This window comes from Dendrobates tinctorius, unplaced genomic scaffold (assembly GCF_039654945.1).
Source record: "Dendrobates tinctorius isolate UK_male_01 unplaced genomic scaffold, ASM3965494v1 ptg000017l, whole genome shotgun sequence".
Taxonomy (NCBI): domain Eukaryota; kingdom Metazoa; phylum Chordata; class Amphibia; order Anura; family Dendrobatidae; genus Dendrobates; species Dendrobates tinctorius.
The window spans coordinates 9,133,824-9,152,701 of NW_027361685.1; the positions used below are offsets into that span (position 1 = coordinate 9,133,824).

An 18,878-nucleotide genomic window follows, 5' to 3' on the forward strand; every position below is an offset into this window, starting at 1 on the left:
CTGAAGACTCTAGGCTTCAAAAAGCTATGTCAGTACTCAGGAATATTCTGAAGACAGAGCAACCGGCAAAAGGAGATTCAGCTCACCCCAGCAGGGAGTGGCAGAATCCAGAAAAGCAAGGCAAACAAAAAGAAAACACAAATGCTAAAAGGCAAAGCAGAAAACTTAGCTTTAGAGGAGCAGGAATCAGACTGGTTTCCTAGAAGTCCACAGAAAAATCACCCGCAGGGCAGAAGGGCGTCGGCAGCCTTATATCCAGTCCGTGACTCCACTCAGCCAGTCATCATCATTAGACTCAGGTGCCTGATAATCAGGCTCACTACCTTCCTTCACCAGAATAGGGAGTTCACCAGACCTCAGTGACGAAGGGGAAAATGAACTCACAACAGTACCTCCCCCTTGAGGAGGGGTCACCGAACCCTCAACCACGCCACCAGGGCGATCAGGGTGAGCCCGATGAAAGGCACGCACCAATCTTTTGGCATGAATATCAGAGGCAGAGACCCAGGAATTATCCTCCTGACCATAACCCTTCCACTTAACCAAAAACTGGAGTCTCCGTCTAGCCAGACGGGAATCCAGTATTTTCTCTACCTCATATTCCATGTTACCTTCAACGAATACAGGGTCCGGAGGTGCCACCCCAGGAACAACTGGTTCAACAAACCTCTTCAACAAGGACTTATGGAACACATTATGGATTTTAAATGTGACAGGGAGAGCCAAACGAAAAGAGACCGGATTAATAATCTCCAAAATCTTGTAGGGTCCAATAAATCTAGGCTTAAACTTAGGAGAAGCCACCTTCATAGCAATATTTTTTGATGATAACCACACCATATCACCAATCTTAAACTGGGGACCAATGGTCCTATGTCGATTGGAAAACCGCTGGGCCTTTTCCTGGGAGAGAGATAACTTATCCACCACTTGGTCCCAGATTTGGTGCATTCTCTCCACCACAGTGTCAACACTTGGGCAGGCAGAAGGCTCCACCTGCCCTGAAGAAAATCGAGGATGAAACCCAAAGTAACAAAAAAAAGGTGACATCAAAGTGGCAGAACTAGCTCTATTATTTAAAGAAAATTCGGCCAAGGGCAAAAATGAAACCCAATCATCCTGATCAGCAGAAATAAAACATCTCAAATACGACTCCAAGGTCTGGTTTGTTCTCTCTGTCTGCCCATTGGTCTGAGGGTGAAAAGCAGAGGAGAAGGACAACTGAATTCCCAGTTTGGAACAGAAAGTCCTCCAAAATCTAGACACAAACTGAACTCCTCTGTCAGATACAATGTTCTCAGGAATCCCGTGCAAGCGAACCACCTGTTGCAAAAACAGGGGCACCAACTCAGAGGAAGACGGCAACTTAGGGAGTGGTACAAGATGAACCATCTTAGAGAACCTATCACAAATCACCCAAATAACAGATATTCTTTGAGAGACCGGCATATCAGAGATGAAATCCATTGAAATATGGGTCCATGGCCTCCTGGGGACCGGCAAAGGCATCAACAACCCACTAGAGCGAGAACAAGATTTAGACCAGGAGCAAGTCCCACAGGACTGCACAAAATTCCTGACATCATGAGACAAGGTGGGCCACCAAAAAGAGCGACTCACCAGATCTCTAGTACCAAAAATACCTGGATGACCAGCCAATGCAGAGCAATGAACTTCAGACATCACTCTCTTAGAATCATAGAATCGTAGAGTTGGAAGGGACCTCCTGGGCCATCTGGTCCAACCCCCTGCTCAAAGCAGGATTCGCTAAATCATCCCAGTCAGATGTCTGTCCAGCCTCTGTTTGAAGACTTCCATTGAAGGAGAACTCACCACTTCTCGTGGCAGCCTGTTCCACTCATTGATCACTCTAACTGTCAAAAAGTTTTTTCTAATATCTAATTTGTGTCTCCTCCGCTTCAGTTTCATCCCATTGCTTCTAGTCTTTCCTTGTGCAAATGAGAATAAAGTGGATCCTTCTACAATGTGACAGCCCTTTAGATATTTGTAGACAGCTATTAAGTCTCCTCTCAGTCTTCTCTTTTGCAAACTAAACATTCCCAAATCCTGCAACCTTTCCTCATAAGACAGGGTTTGCAGACCGGTCACCATTCTGGTCGCTCTTTTCTGAACTTGCTCCAGTTTGTTGATGTCTTTTTTAAAATGTGGTGCCCAAAACTGGAGACAATATTCCAGATGAGGTCTGACCAAAGAGGAGTAGAGGGAAATAATGACTTCACGTGATCTAGACTGTATGCTTCTGTTAATACATCCTAGAATTGCATTTGCCTTTTTGCTGCTGCATCACACTGTTACATAGTAACATAGTAACATAGTAACATAGTTATTAAGGTTGAAGGGAGACTTTAAGTCCATCTAGTTCAACCCATATCCTATCCTAACTTGCCCTAACATGTTGATCCAGAGGAAGGCAAAAAAAACCCATGTGGCAACAGTAGGCTTCACATTGGGGAAAAAAATTCCTTCCCGACTCCACATACGGCAATCAGACTATCTCCCTGGATCAACGCAATATTAAGGAGACTAGTGTATATACCCTGTAATATTATACTTTTCAAGAAAGGCATCCAGTCCCTTCTTAAATTTTAGTAGTGAATCACTCATTACAACATCATATGGTAGAGAGTTCCATAGTCTCACTGCTCTTACAGTAAAGAATCCGCGTCTGTGAGTATGCTTAAACCTTCTTTCCTCCAGACGTAAAGGATGCCCCCTTGTCCCCGTCACAGGTCTAAGAGTATATGTTGACTCATATTCAGTCTGTGATCTATTAGTATACCCAAGTGTTGTGAGTTCATTTTCCCCTTCACTACTGAGGCCCGAGGAACTCCCTCTTCTGGTAAATAAAGGTAGTGAGCCTGATTATCAAACACCTGAGTCTGATGATGATGACTGGCTGAGTGGAGTCACTGACTGGATATAAGGCTGCCGACGCCCTTCTGCCCTGCGGGTGATTTCTCTGTGGGATCCTTGGAGACCAGTCTGAATTCCTGCTCCTCTAAAGCTAAGTTTTCTGCTCGGCTTTTTGCATTTGTGCTTAGACTTTGTTTTGCTTTGTTTTTCTGGATTTCTGCCATTCCCTGCTGGGGTGTGCTGAATTCCTTTAGCTCTGTCTTCTGAAAATACCTGAGTGCTGATTTAGTTTTTGAAGCCTAGCTGCTTCAGGGTCTTTTTCATATCAGCTTGTTGGCTTATGTCTTTGATAGGGTTTTGGCAGATTGCAGACAGCAACCTTCCTTTCCTGTACTGTTTAGCTAGCTTGGGCCCCATCGTTTGCTCAGCCTATCTTTCTATCTGTGTGAGTGTTTTTTCATCTTGCTTCACCGTCATTATATGGTGGGGGCTGCCTTTTGCTTTGGGGTCTGCTCTGGGGCAGTTTAGATTTCCTTTTCTGTCTTTGAGCTATTTAGCGCTCCGGCTGTGATCGAGGGGTCTGGGGCATCGTGGGAGCTAGTTGTGTTGATAGGTTCAGGGGTCTGCAATCTGATAGTTACCAACTTCTCTGGTTTTCTGGACGTAGCTTCTATTTTTGTGTCTGCCTCCTACGGTGACTCAATCATAACACCCAAGTCTTTTTCACATGTGCTGTCACTTAGCCCTATTCCTCCCATTCTATATATGCTTTTTTCATTTTTATTGCCCAGATATAGTACTTTGCATTTCTCCCTGTTAAAAACCATTCTGTTAGTTGCTGCCCACTTCTCCAGTTTATTTAAATCTTTTTGAATCCTCTCTCTCTCTTCTCTAGTATTAGCTAACCCTCCTAGCTTTATGTCATCAGCAAATTTAATCAGTTTACCCTCAATTCCTTCATCTAAATCATTGATAAAGATGTTGAATAATACAGGGCCCAGGACAGAGCTCTGTGGTACCCCACTTGAGACATTCTTCCAACTGGATGTGCAGCCATTTACGACCACTCTTTGGGTCCGATCACTAAGCCAGTTATGAATCCACCTAACAGTTGCCTTGTCCATTCCATACTTAGTCATTTTTTCAATAAGGATTGTATGAGAGACTTTGTCAAATGCTTTGCTGAAGTCAAGATATACTATATCTACAGCATTTCCTTGATCCACCCAATCAGTGATACCGTCATAGAAGGAAATTAAGTTAGTCTGACATGACTTATTAGTTACAAACCCATGCTGACTCTGTTTAATCACTTCATTCTTATCCAGGTATTGACATACATGTTGTTTAATAATTTGTTCAAAGATCTTTCCTGGTATAGAAGTCAGACTCACCGGCCTATAGTTGCCTGGGTCCACCTTCTTCCCCTTTTTGAAGATAGGAACAACATTTGCTCTTCTCCAGTCTTCTGGCACTTCTCCTGTTCTCCAAGAATTTTCAAAGATTATGGAGAGGGGTTCAAAAATTTCTTCTGCTATCTCCTTAAGTACTCTGGGGTGTAATTCATCTGGACCTGGAGACTTGAATTCATTTAGGTTAGCTAAGTGTTTCCTCACTATCTTTCTGTTTATAGATATCCTGGATTCTTCTATTCCCTAATAGGACAGTGAATAACAGTTGATGTTACATTTCCTTTCTGAGAGAAAACAGATGCAAAATAGGAATTTAAAAGTTCAGCCTTCTCAACATCCTGTCTTACCATTTCATCATTTTCATCCTGTAAAAATCCTATAGCATCTTTGACTTTTCTTTTACTTTTGACATATACCCAAAATCCTTTATTATTGCTTTTGACATCTCTTGCAAGCCTCAATTCATTTTCAGCTTTAGATAATCTGATTTGTGCCCTGCAGGTTCTGCAGACAGCTTTATATTCTTCTTTAGATATGCCTCTCTCTTTCCATTTTATAAACATTTTTTCTTCCTTTTTAGCATGTGCTTAAGTTCTGTGTTCATCCATCCTGGTTTCCTTAAATGCTTCCTATTCTTCCCTCTTTACGGAATTGTTAACAACTGTGCTTTGAGAATTTCATTTTTCAAGATTTCCCATCCTTCCTGGACATTTTTGTCTTTAAGGATATCCAGCCATTGGATCCCTCCAATTCTCTTTCTGAATCCCTTAAAATCTGCCTTTCTGAAATCTAACCTTGACGTCTGAGTCTTCACAGGTCTTCCGCCTCTAGTTATCCAAAATTCTAAAATAGCATGGTCGCTACCTCCTAGGGTCCCAGCCACTTTTACCTCCTCAACCATTTCCTCCCTGTTTATAAGGATTAGATCCAAGGTAGCAGTTCCCCTTGTTTTCTCCCTTACCTTTTGGAAGATAAAGTTGTCAGCAAGAGAGGATAAGAATTTCCTTGACCTGTTAGTTTTGCCTGAGAGAAATTCCCAATAAATGTCTGGATAGTTGAAATCTCCCATGACAACTATGTCATATTTTTTGGAGAACTTGTCCATTTTTTTTTTTTGGAGAACTTGGCCAGTTCTTCTTCCACTCGTCAGGAACATACAACTTTCCACTGGGACAACGCTCAGGTTTGTCCTCCTGGAACTCTTGCAGAGCAAGTCTCAAATCAGGCGAGATGGCAGAAAGAACTACCCCTTTGTCTAAGATGGTAGCAGGCTTGGTCACCACAGGAGAATCAGCAAAGAAGCTCCTAGAGAGGGCGTCTGCCTTGACATTCTTAGTTCCAGGAAGAAAAGAGACCACAAAATCAAAACGTGTAAAAAACAAGGCCCACCTAGCCTGTCTAGGGTTCAAGCGTTTAGCCGACTCTAGGTAAATCAAATTCTTGTGGTCAGTGAGGACCACAACTTGATGTTTAGCTCCCTCCAACCAATGTCTCCACTCCTCAAATGCCCATTTCATTGCCAACAGTTCCCGATTCCCCACATCATAGTTACGTTCAGATGGAGAGAACTTTCGGGAAAAGAAAGCACAGGGATTCATTTTAGATGTTACAGGATCCTTTTGGGACAAAACAGCTCCTGCACCAATCTCAGAAGCATCCACCTCTACCTGGAACGGGAGTGAGACATCAGGTTGCCGCAAAACCGGGGCGGAGGTAAATCTTCGCTTCAGCTCCTGAAAGGAAGCAACAGCCTCCGGAGACCAATTCAACACATCAGCACCCTTCTTAGTCAGATCAGTCAATGGCTTGGCAATACTAGAAAATTTAGCTATAAATTTCTGATAAAAATTAGCAAAACCCAAAAACTTCTGGAGGGCCTTCTAAGAAGTGGGCTGAACCCAATCATAAATGGCCTGTACCTTGGCCGGGTCCATTTCAATAGTTAATGGAGACAAAATAAATCCCAAAAATGAAATCCTCTGTACTCCAAAATGGCATTTCGATCCTTTGACATACAGGGACTTCTCCCTCAAGATCTGGAACACAGTCCGAATATGTTCCACATGAGAATCCCAATCCTTGGAGAAGATCAAAATATCATCCAGATAGATAATCAAAAATTTATCGACAAAGTCTCGGAAAATATCGTTCATGAAGCACTGGAAGACAGAAGGGGCATTAGTGAGCCCAAAAGGCATCACCAGGTACTCAAAATGTCCCTCCGGAGTATTAAACGCCGTCTTCCATTCATCCCCCTGCTTAATGCGGATAAGATTATAAGCCCCCCTGAGGTCAAGCTTGGTAAACCAGCAAGCACCTCTAACTCTAGAGAATAGATCCAAAATCAGGGGTAACGGATACTGATATTTAATAGTAATTTTGTTGAGGGCACGATAATCAACACAAGGCCTTAAAGAACCATCCTTTTTGGCTACAAAAAAAAACCCGGCACCTAAGGGTGAAGAGGATGGTCTAATATGACCCTTCTCCAACGCCTCCTTAATATAGGACCGCATAGCCTCGTGCTCGGGTACAGATAAATTGAAGAGCCGACCCTTGGGAAATTTACACCCCGGGCTCAGTTCAATTGCACAGTCATAACTCCTATGAGGAGGCAAGGACGCAGACTCATTCTCACTAAATACATCATAAAAGTCCGCCAAATAGTCAGGAACATCATGCGACTGAGGAGAGGTGGAAAAAACCGGAGCCTCACTACAGGCACACCGACAACCCCAACTCACCACAGACACAGATTTCCAATCCAAGACTGGATTATGAATTTGCAACCAGGGAAACCCCAGAACAACGGCATCATGCAGACCATGTAACACCAAAAATCTGCAATTTTCTTGATGGTCTGGGGCGACCCACATGACCACCTGGGTCCAAAACTGAGGTTTATTTTTTGCCAAAGGAGTAGCATCAATCCCCCTCAAAGGGATAGGCATCTGCAGAGGTGTCATCGGAAATCCACAACGTTTAGCAAAATCCAAGTCCATTAGGTTTAGCGCTGCTCCCGAATCCACAAAAGCCTTGGTGGAAAATGTGGACAGGGAGCAGATCAGAGTAATTGCCAGAAGAAACTTAGGTTGAACACCACCAACAGAAAACGTGTGTGCAAAGCGTTTCTCTCGTTTAGGACAAACAGAAATAATATGCGAGGCATCTCCACAGAAAAAACACAGCTTATTACGCCTTCTGAACTCCTGACGTTGCGCCTTAGACAAAACTCTATCACATTGCATAGGTTCAGACGTCTGTTCTACCGGTGGCAACACCTCTCGTGCAATCCTGCGTTCGCGTAAACGCCGATCAACCTGAATGGCTAATGACATAGAATCGTCCAGACCAGAGGGAACAGGAAATCCCACCATAGTATCTTTTACGGCTTCTGACAAGCCCTTCCGAAAAAGAGCAGCCAAGGCATTATCATCCCAGGTAGTAAGGACCGCCCACTTTCGGAACTTTTGACAGTACAACTCTGCAGAATCTCGACCCTGGTTCAATGCCAACAGGGTCTTTTCAGCCTGATCAATAGCATTAGGTTCGTCATACAACAACCCCAAGGCTTGAAAGAATGCGTTCACATTAGTCAGAATAGGATCATCTGGTTTCAAAGAAAACGCCCAATCCTGGGGATCGCCACGCAGCAAAGAGATGACAATTTTAACCTGCTGCGTGGAGCACCCTGACGAGTTAGGCTTCAAGGCAAAAAATAATTTACAATTATTTTTGAAATTCAAAAATTTAGACCGATCCCAAAAAATACATCAGGTGTAGGAATCTTTGGTTCAGCAGCATGTGAATGAGCAAGGTAGGCGGAAATTCCCCGCACTTCCGCAGCGAGCTGCTCCACACGATCAGACAATTGCTTTATCTCCATTGAGAGAAAAAAAAATTCCCCCTACGGCCTCAGAGATATAGAGGAAAAAATATACACCCTTTTTTTTTTTTTTTTACAATTCTTTCCTGCTATTGAGTACCCTAGGATCTGCGGTATGGCGGGTGATTCTGTTATGATAGAGTCACCGTAGGAGGCAGACACAAAAATAGAAGCTATGTCCAGAAAACCAGAGAAGTTGGCAACTATCAGATTGCAGACCCCTGAACCTATCAACACAACTAGCAGTAGCCGTGGGGGGTTCCTACGGAGCCCTAGACCCCTCGATCACAGCCGGAGAGATAAATAGCCTAAAGACAGAAAAGGAAATCTAAACTGCCCCAGAGCAGACGCCAAAGCAAAATGCAGCCCCCCACAAATAATGACGGTGAAGCAAGAAGAAAGAACACAACACAGACAGAAAGATAGACTGAGCAAAGATGGGGCCCAAGCTAACTAGATAGGAAAGGACAGGAAGGCTGCTGTCTGCAATCCGTGAAAAACCCTATGAAAGTAAGAGCCAACAGACTGACAGTGAAAAAGGCCCTGAAGACGCTAGGCTTCAAAAAGCTATGTCAGTACTCAGGAATATTCTGAAGACAGAGAAACCGGCAAAAGGAGATTCAGCTCACTCCAGCAGGAATGGCAGAATCCAGAAAAGCAAGGCAAACAAAAACAAAACACAAATGCTAAAAGGCAAAGCAGAAAACTTAGCTTTAGAGGAGCAGGAATCAGACTGGTTTCCTAGAAGTCCACAGAGAAATCACCCGCAGGGCAGAAGGGCGCCGGCAGCCTTATATCCAGTCCGTGACTCCACTCAGCCAGTCATCATCATTAGACTCAGGTGCCTGATAATCAGGCTCACTACCTTCCTTCACCAGAATAGGGAGTTCACCAGACCTCAGTGACGAAGGGGAAAATGAACTCACAACAGAGAAGCTGTATGGGAGAGTGATGCGAAGGAAGCCGTTTCTGCCAGCACGCCACAAACAGAGTCGCCTGAGGTCTGCTAAAGCACATTGGGACAAGCCAGTTACATTTTGGAAGAAGGTCCTGTGGACTGATGAAACAAAGATTGAGATGTGTGGTCATACAAAAAGGCGTTATGCATGGAGGCTAAAAAACACAGCATTCCAAGAAAAACACTTGCTATCCACAGTAAAATTTGGTGGAGGTTCCATCATGCTTTGGGGCTGTGTGGCCAATGCTGGCACTGGGAATCTTGTTAAAGTTGAGGGTCGCATGGATTCAACTCAGTATCAGCAGATTCTTGACAATAATGTGCAAGAATCAGTGACGAAGTTGAAGTTACGCAGGGGATGGATATTTCAGCAAGACAATGATCCAAAACACCGCTCCAAATCTACTCAGGCATTCATGCAGAGGAACAATTACAATGTTCTGGAATGGCCATCCCAGTCCCCAGACCTGAATATCATTGAACATCTGTGGGATGATTTGAAGCGGGCTGTCCATACTCGGTGACCATCAAACTTAGCTGAACTGGAATTGTTTTGTAAACAGGAATGGTCACAAATACCTTCATCCAGGAACTCATTAATAGATACAGGAAGCGACTAGAGGCTGTTATTTTTGCAAAAGGAGGATCTACGAAATATTAATGTCACTTTTATGTTGAGGTGCCCATACTTTTGCACCAGTCAAATTTTGTTTAAATGCAGATTGCATATTTTCTGTTAGTACAATAAACCTCATTTGAATCCAGAAATATAACTGAGTCCATCAGTTATTAGATATATGAAACTGAAATAACTGTTGCAAAAACCAAAGTTGTTATAAAGAAAAAAGGTTAACATTAACAGGGGTGCCCAAACTTTAACATGACTGTATACAGCAAAATCACAGGGTTCTGAGACTGAAGCTGGGGGTATATAGGTGTATACAGTGTGCACAGGGGTCTGCGACCAAAGCTGGGGGTATACAGTGTACACAGAGGGGTCCACACAAACACAGCTCCGCTCCATACACCTCGTACACACAGGGCTCCGCTCCGTACACACACGGCTCCGCTCCGTACACCTCGTACACACAGGGCTCCGCTCCGTACACCTCGTACACACGCGGCTCCGCTCCGTACACCTCGTACACACACGGCTCCTCTCCGTACACCTCGTACACACACGGCTCCTCTCCGTACACCTCGTACACACATGGCTCCGCTCCGTACACCTCGTACACACACGGCTCCGCTCCGTACACCTCGCACACACACGGCTCCTCTCCGTACACCTCGCACACACGCGGCTCCGCTCCGTACATCTCGTACACACGCGGCTCCGCTCCGTACACCTCGTACACACACGGCTCCTCTCCGAACACCTCGTACACACATGGCTCTGCTCCGTACACCTCGTACACACAGGGCTCCGCTCCGTACACCTCGTACACACAGGGCTCCGCTCCATACACCTCGTACACACAGGGCTCCGCTCCGTACACACACGGCTCCGCTCCGTACACCTCGTACACACAGGGCTCCGCTCCGTACACCTCGTACACACGCGGCTCCGCTCCGTACACCTCGTACACACACGGCTCCTCTCCGTACACCTCGTACACACACGGCTCCTCTCCGTACACCTCGTACACACATGGCTCCGCTCCGTACACCTCGTACACACACGGCTCCGCTCCGTACACCTCGCACACACACGGCTCCTCTCCGTACACCTCGCACACACGCGGCTCCGCTCCGTACATCTCGTACACACGCGGCTCCGTTCCGTACACCTCGTACACACACGGCTCCTCTCCGAACACCTCGTACACACACGGCTCCGCTCCGTACACACACGGCTCCTCTCCGTACACCTCGTACACACACGGCTCTGCTCCGTACACCTCGTACACACACGGCTCCGCTCCGTACACCTCGTACACACAGGGCTCCGCTCCATACACCTCGTACACACAGGGCTCCGCTCCATACACCTCATACACAGGGCTCCGCTCCGTACACCTCGTACACACACGGCTCCGCTCCGTACACCTCGTACACACACGGCTCCACTCCGTACACCTCGTACACACGCGGCTCCTCTCCGTACACCTCGTACACACACGGCTCCTCTCCGTACACCTTGTACACACAGGGCTCCGCTCCGTACACCTCGTACACACACGGCTCCGCTCTGTACACCTCGTACACACACGGCTCCGCTCCGTACACCTCGTACACACACGGCTCCGCTCCGTGCACCTCGTACACACACGGCTCCGCTCCGTACACCTCGTACACACACGGCTCCTCTCCGTACACCTCGTACACACAGGGCTCCGCTCCGTACACCTCGTACACACACGGCTCCTCTCCGTACACCTCTTACACACAGGGCTCCGCTTCGTACACCTCGTACACACACGGCTCCGCTCCGTGCACCTCGTACACACGCGGCTCCGCACCGTACACCTCGTACACACACGGCTCCTCTCCGTACACCTCGTACACACACGGCTCCGCTCCGCACACCTCGTACACACACGGCTCCGCTCCGTACACCTCGTACACACACGGCTCCGCTCCGCACACCTCGTACACACACGGCTCCTCTCCGTACACCTCGTACACACACGGCTCCGCTCCGTACACCTCGTACACACACGGCTCCGCTCCGTACACCTCGTACACACACGGCTCCGCTCCGCACACCTCGTACACACACGGCTCCGCTCCGTACACCTCGTACACACACAGCTCCGCTCCGTACACCTCGTACACACACGGCTCCTCTCCGTACACCTCGTACACACACGGCTCCGCTCCGTACACCTCGCACACACGCGGCTCCTCTCCGTACACCTCGCACACACGCGGCTCCGCTCCGTACACCTCGTACACACGTGGCTCCGCTCCGTACACCTCGTACACACACGGCTCCTCTCCGTACACCTCGTACACACACGGCTCCTCTCCGTACACCTCGTAGACACACGGCTCCGCTCCGTACACCTCGTACACACACGGCTCCGCTCCGTACACCTCGCACACACACGGCTCCTCTCCGTACACCTCGCACACACGCGGCTCCGCTCCGTACATCTCGTACACACGCTGCTCCGCTCCGTACACCTCGTACACACACGGCTCCTCTCCGTACACCTCTTACACACAGGCCTCCGCTCCGTACACCTCGTACACACACGGCTCCGCTCCGTACACCTCGTACACACAGGGCTCCGCTCCGTACACCTCGTACACACGCGGCTCCGCTCCGTACACCTCGTACACACACGGCTCCTCTCCGTACACCTCGTACACACACGGCTCCTCTCCGTACACCTCGTACACACACGGCTCCGCTCCGTACACCTCGTACACACACGGCTCCGCTCCGTACACCTCGCACACACGCGGCTCCTCTCCGTACACCTCGCACACACGCGGCTCCGCTCCGTACATCTCGTACACACGCGGCTCCGCTCCGTACACCTCGTACACACACGGCTCCTCTCCGAACACCTCGTACACACACGGCTCCTCTCCGTACACCTCGTACACACACGGCTCCGCTCCGTACACCTCGTACACACACGGCTCAGCTCCGTACAGCTCGTACACACGCGGCTCCGCTCCGTACACCTCGTACACACACGGCTCCGCTCCGTACACCTCGTACGCACACGGCTCCTCTCCGTACACCTCGTACACACACGGCTCCTCTCCGTACACCTCGTACACACACGGCTCCGCTCCGTACACCTCGTACACACACGGCTCCGCTCCGTACACCTCGTACACACGCGGCTCCGCTCCGTACACCTCGTACACACACGGCTCCGCTCCGTACACCTCGCACACACGCGGCTCCTCTCCGTACACCTCGCACACACGCGGCTCCGCTCCGTACATCTCGTACACACGCGGCTCCGCTCCGTACACCTCGTACACACACGGCTCCTCTCCGAACACCTCGTACACACACGGCTCCTCTCCGTACACCTCGTACACACACGGCTCCGCTCCGTACACCTCGTACACACACGGCTCCTCTCCGTACACCTCGTACACACACGGCTCCGCTCCGTACACCTCGTACACACACGGCTCCGCTCCGTACACCTCGTACACACGCGGCTCCGCTCCGTACACCTCGTACACACACGGCTCCGCTCCGTACACCTCGTACACACGCGGCTCCTCTCCGTACACCTCGTACACACACGGCTCCTCTCCGTACACCTCGTACACACACGGCTCCGCTCTGTACACCTCGTACACACACGGCTCCGCTCCGTACACCTCGTACACACACGGCTCCGCTCCGTACACCTTGTACACACGGGGCTCCGCTCCGTACACCTCGTTCACACACGAGCCTGCTCTGTACATCCCGTACACTCACAGCTCTGCTACATCCACCCTGTAAACCCCTCCTGACCCCACACATAAACTTCCCCTCATCCAGCACCATGACAACCAGCACAGCAGAGTCCTGCACACACTGAGGCCCCTGATCATGTGACCCCTGACTCCTCCCCTCCTGTGACCTCATCACAGGTCCTGTGCGCACAGAGCAGCTGTAGAAATCTCCGGCCTCGGGGGTCTCACCAGACTTCGCTCTTTTCTTGCAGGGGCCGCAGTGGATTTCATCCTGGATCCATAGAGCTGAATAGAGGAGCGATGTTCCTTCTCTCTGATGGGAATTGATGGTGACGTTGATGAGTCTATGAGGAACGTGTTCAGCTGCCGACTCTGAGGAGGAAACTGCTTGTTGTCTGTGGCCTAAATATATAGGTTTTATTAGTAGATGTCAGGGAAGAAAACTAAACCCTGTAAGATAATAAATCTCCTCATATGTTTCCCTTATTATCTCCAGTAATTGTATTATTACACAGGATTCTTATGATGTTACATCGGATCATCTTCTTCTCATTCAGGTTTCTACAATATCGGATCCTCTCAGTGAAGATCTTCTACAAAAGAGAATTTTCCTGATTTACCCATCAAGGATGGATATGGACAGAGACAAGATGGCGGAGAGGATGTTACACCTCACCCTAGAGATCCTCTTCCGTCTCACTGGAGAGGTGAGAGATTCTGATGACGTCACATTACATCATTCTTATCTATGGGAATAACAGATGGACAGAACTGGAGAGGTGAGGACTCTGGAAATGTCTGTAGTGAGATTTATTAATGTGTCTCTCCATTACCAGGATTACACAGTGGTGAAGAAGACCTCTAGTGATCGCTGTCAGGACCCTGTGTCTGAGGGATGGGGAAGACCCCTGAGCCCAATCACGGGGCCTCCACCTCACCCCCTGATCCATGAGGACATCAATGACCAGAAGATCCTAGACCTCATCTACAAGATGACTGAGCTGCTGACTGGAGAGGTGACACTGCTGGGAATGCTGGGACATTATACAGTAACGCTATGAAGGGATCGGGGGATGACGGTATCATTGTATGTGTCAGGTTCCTATAAGGTGTCAGGATGTCGCTGTCTATTTCTCCATGGAGGAGTGGGAGTATTTAGAAGGACACAGAGATCAGTACAAGAACGTCATAATGGAGGTTCCCCAGCCCCTCACATCACCAGGTAATAGACAGGACTAAATACACACGGCCTATAATTATCTGTATGTAGAGAATGAATTCAGTCCCTGTATGTGTTTCCTCCAGATCTATCCAGTAAGAGGACAACACCAGAGAGATGTCCCCGTCCTCTTCTTCCACAGGACTGTAACCAAGAAGATCCCAGTGCTCCTCAGGATCATCAGGTAGATGGAGAGAAGGTGTCAGGAGATCTCCCCTGTGATGTGTAGACGGCTGTGAAGGTCTTGTGCTCAGTCTTGTTTTATCCACCAGTATTATATGTTTTATACTTGTGTGATGAGAACGGTGGAGATGGTAGGATTAGAGCTGATCATAGATGGGACTTCTCCATCTGTCGGTGACTTTTACAATATTTTTTTCAGGGTGAAGATCTGACCCATATTAATACTACAGAGACATATGTGAGAGAAGATGAGTGGTGTAAAGAGGAGATTCCCACATATGACTACCCAGGTGAGTAGTAACCACTGAATGCAGAGAAGTCACAGATTCCTCTCAGTCACCGGCTGTGGCTGCTTTATCGGTGGTGTAGTCCGGCCATATTACCATGATCACCATTTTCCCTCTAGACCACAACATTCTCCTCCACCCAAAACTCTTCAAATTTCTTTGGGCATTGAAAGCCCTTTTCTATAGAACTTACAACCTGGAGGATCCACCTACCCCCTGGGATTAGTGTGAGGGTGATCCCTTAAAGCGAGATCTATATGATTGCTTGTACCTGACCCAATATAGGCCAAGTGCGCGCTTAAAGGGTCACACTGAACGCAAAGTTAGGCCGGGATCACACTACTGTTGTGATGCAAGAAACTTGCACGAGTCTCTCGCATCAACACCCGTCACTGCTGCCGCTCATCGAGACTGGAGCTGCGGCTGCATAGAAATCCTAAAGTTTATTCTCCAGACAAAGAGACAGGAATTAGACAGGTAATGGCCAGAGCCTTCTAAACTATAAAGCCAAATGACAGCGTACGTAGAATGTGCTGACAAGATAGAAAATCACTTGAAGAAAAATATTATGCTGGGCCTGTAAGAGAAAGCGGAGGGTAATGATGCTGTTGGCTTCCTAGATCCCTGAGATCTTATCGGATGAATCTTCTCTCCCTTCTGTGCTGCTGAATGTCTCATGGTTCCTAGGGATGAGCGAGTATACTCGTTAGGATTTGGTACTCGCGGTACTCGAATCCTGGCGAGTATTTCACAACTCTCCTCTCTAAGCTGTGCGTGGCTGATGGCTGTAATATACATTTATTCCCGCCTGCAGGAGATGTGTTGGCTCCAGCCCTGGTGTCATGGAGTCACTCCACATCATAAATTACATTGTTTTTGATCCTAAGGAATTCAGATTACTGCACAATCTCTCCTGAAATGGGGAGCAATATTATTTTCTCTAATCTTCTGCTCAGGATTCATAGTAGCTCCAATGCTCCACCATAAATGAGGGCTACTCTGGTTTACTGTTGTGTAATCTGTATTTGTAGTTTTCAGTAATGAGATTCTCGTGCTCTGAGGCATGGCTGTGGGCGGGGCTTTATGTGTTGCGCTGATTACATATTCATCTGTATTGGCTTATGACAGGTCGCTGACCCCTCACTGACCTGCCCCCCATTATTACATAATGCATATAATAGCATTGATATTATTGTTGATAATGCCTATAATATTGTGGCTATTGTGAGGCTTAGAAAAAAAATTACATCCAGCAAAATGACACCAGCGGCGCCTGTCCAGTAGCCTCTGTCTCTTACTTATAGATGCTACTGCGCAGGCGCCGCCATCACCGGTGACATTTTGCTGGTTGGCACTATCTTCTCTGCTTTCCATATCCCAAGGATTGCCTTGCTCATCGCCCTATAACACCCTCACATGGAATCTGGACTTACACAGGGACCCCTAGGCTTGGACCATGGTGTTACCTGCTATTCTGTGGTGTTAGATGGTAAGAAGAATAGTCAGGTAGCTGGGTCAGAACCAGAAGAACAGAATACAGAATCAGAAGACACAAGAGTAGTCAGTAAACGGACCACGGTCACAGCAGGAAACAAATACACAAGCCGCAAGCTGAGCACAGAGGACTGAACCAGAGGAGAACAACACTGTATCTGGCAGATTCCGGCCATGTGCTTTGCGCTTTAGTAGGGTGTGGTACTTTCCAATTGGTTGAAGTAGGGAGCAGATTACTCCAGCTGGACAGCAGGAACAGATCCCAGATGAGATTGGACACACCATATGCTGAAGCCCTAATATAACTAAATGACAGAAAACCAGAATAGTAGAAATCCCCATAAAGTGATTCCATGTTATTAATTAATTCACTGAGGGTTATAATCTATACACACGGGGTCAAAATTGTTGCTACCCCTCGTTTAATGACAGAAAAACCCACAATGGTCACAGAAATAACTTGAATCTGACAAAAGTAATAATAAATAATAAATCTGTGAAAATGAACAATGAAAGTCAGACATTGCTTTCCAACCATGCTTCCACAGAATTAAAAAATAAATAAAACTCATGAAATAGGCCTGGACAGAAATGATGGAACCCCTGAAAATAATGTAACAAAAGGGACATGTTAAATCGCGATGTGTCCACTAATTATCATCACAGGTGTCTACAATCCTGGAATCAGTGAGTGGCCTGTATAGAGGCTACAGATACTCACTGTACTGTTTGGTGACATAGTGTGAATCACACTCAACAAGGACCAGAGGAAGCGAAGAAGAGAGATGTCCCAGGAGATTAGAAAGAAAATTATAGACAAACATGTTACAGGTAAAAGTTATAAGACCATCTCCAAGCAGCTTGATGTTCCTGTGACTACAGTTGCACATATTATTCAGGAATGTAAGATCCATAAGACTGTAGCCAACCTCCCTGGACGTGGCCACAGGAGGAAAATTCATGGCAAATCAAAGAGATGGATAATACGAATGGTAACAAAAGAGCCCAGAAAAACTTCTAAACAAAAGGTGAACTTCAAGCTCAAGGAACATCAGTGTCAGATCCCACCATCACAAAAATTTTCCTTTAGACCTAATTTTTTTTTACTTTCGCAAGGGTAATAGGAGAAAATGGACTATACATTTTGTTTTGCAATTTCTCCTGAGCATGCCGATACCCCATATGTGGGGGAAATCTACTGTTTGGGCACACAGCAGGGTTCGGAAGGGAAGGAGCGCCATTTGACTTTTTGAATGTAAAATATGCTGGAATAATTAGCGGTTGCCATGTCACGTTTCGAGAGCCCCTCATCTGCCTAAACAGTGTAAACCACCAACAAGTGACACCATTTTGGAAACTAGACCCCTTAGGGAACTTATCCAGATGTGTATTGAGCACCTTGAACCCACAGATGTTTCACAGAAGTTTATAATGTAGAGCCGTGGAAATAAAAAAAAATACAATTTTTCACAAATCTTTTTAGCTCCATATTTTGCATTTTCATAAGGGTAACAGGAGAGATTGCTCCATGCAATTTCTCCTGAGCTCGCCGATACCCCATATGTGGGAGAATACTACTGTTTGGGCGCATGGCAGAGCTTAGAGGGGAAGGAGCGCCATATTGGAGAGCAGATTTTGCTGGAATTGTTTGTGGCTGACATGTCACATTGTCAGAGACACTGACGTGTCTAAACAGTGGAAATCCGACCCCATTTTGGAAACTAAACCCCTCCCCAAGGAACTTATCTAGACATGAGGTGGGCACTTTGAACCCCCAAGTGCTTCACAGAAGCTAATTACATAGAGCCGTGAAAATAAAAAAACATTTTTTCCACAAAAAAATGAACTTTTCGCCCTCAATTGTTTTTTCCAACGGCTAACAGGAGAAATTGGACCCCAAAAGTTGTTTTGCAATTTGTCCTGAGTATTCTGACACCCCATATGTGGGGGTAATCGACTGTTTGGGCGCATGGCAGAGCTCCAAAGGGAAGGAGTGTCGTATTGGAGAGCAGATTTTGCTGGAATTGTTTGTGGGTGACATGTCACGTTGTCAGAGCCCCTGAGGTGCTAGAACTGCATGAGCTCCAAAAGTGACTGCATTTTACCAAATACTTCCCTGAATGAATTCTTCCAGTGGTGCAGTGAGCATACTGACACCACAGCTGTTCCATAGAAAATTATACCA

At 47.2% G+C, this 18,878-nt stretch overlaps 1 protein-coding gene across 1 annotated transcript in view; it reads left to right on the forward strand.

Moving 5' to 3' along the window:
- Positions 1-18,878, forward strand: part of LOC141082431 (uncharacterized) — a 178,187-nt gene that overhangs the window by 137,522 nt on the left and 21,787 nt on the right. Inside the window, exons 2-5 of the mRNA XM_073566374.1 lie at positions 14,347-14,526; positions 14,609-14,732; positions 14,816-14,913; positions 15,112-15,202. Of these exons, the coding sequence (XP_073422475.1) occupies positions 14,347-14,526; positions 14,609-14,732; positions 14,816-14,913; positions 15,112-15,202 (493 nt within the window). The remainder of the gene's footprint in view (positions 1-14,346; positions 14,527-14,608; positions 14,733-14,815; positions 14,914-15,111; positions 15,203-18,878) is intronic.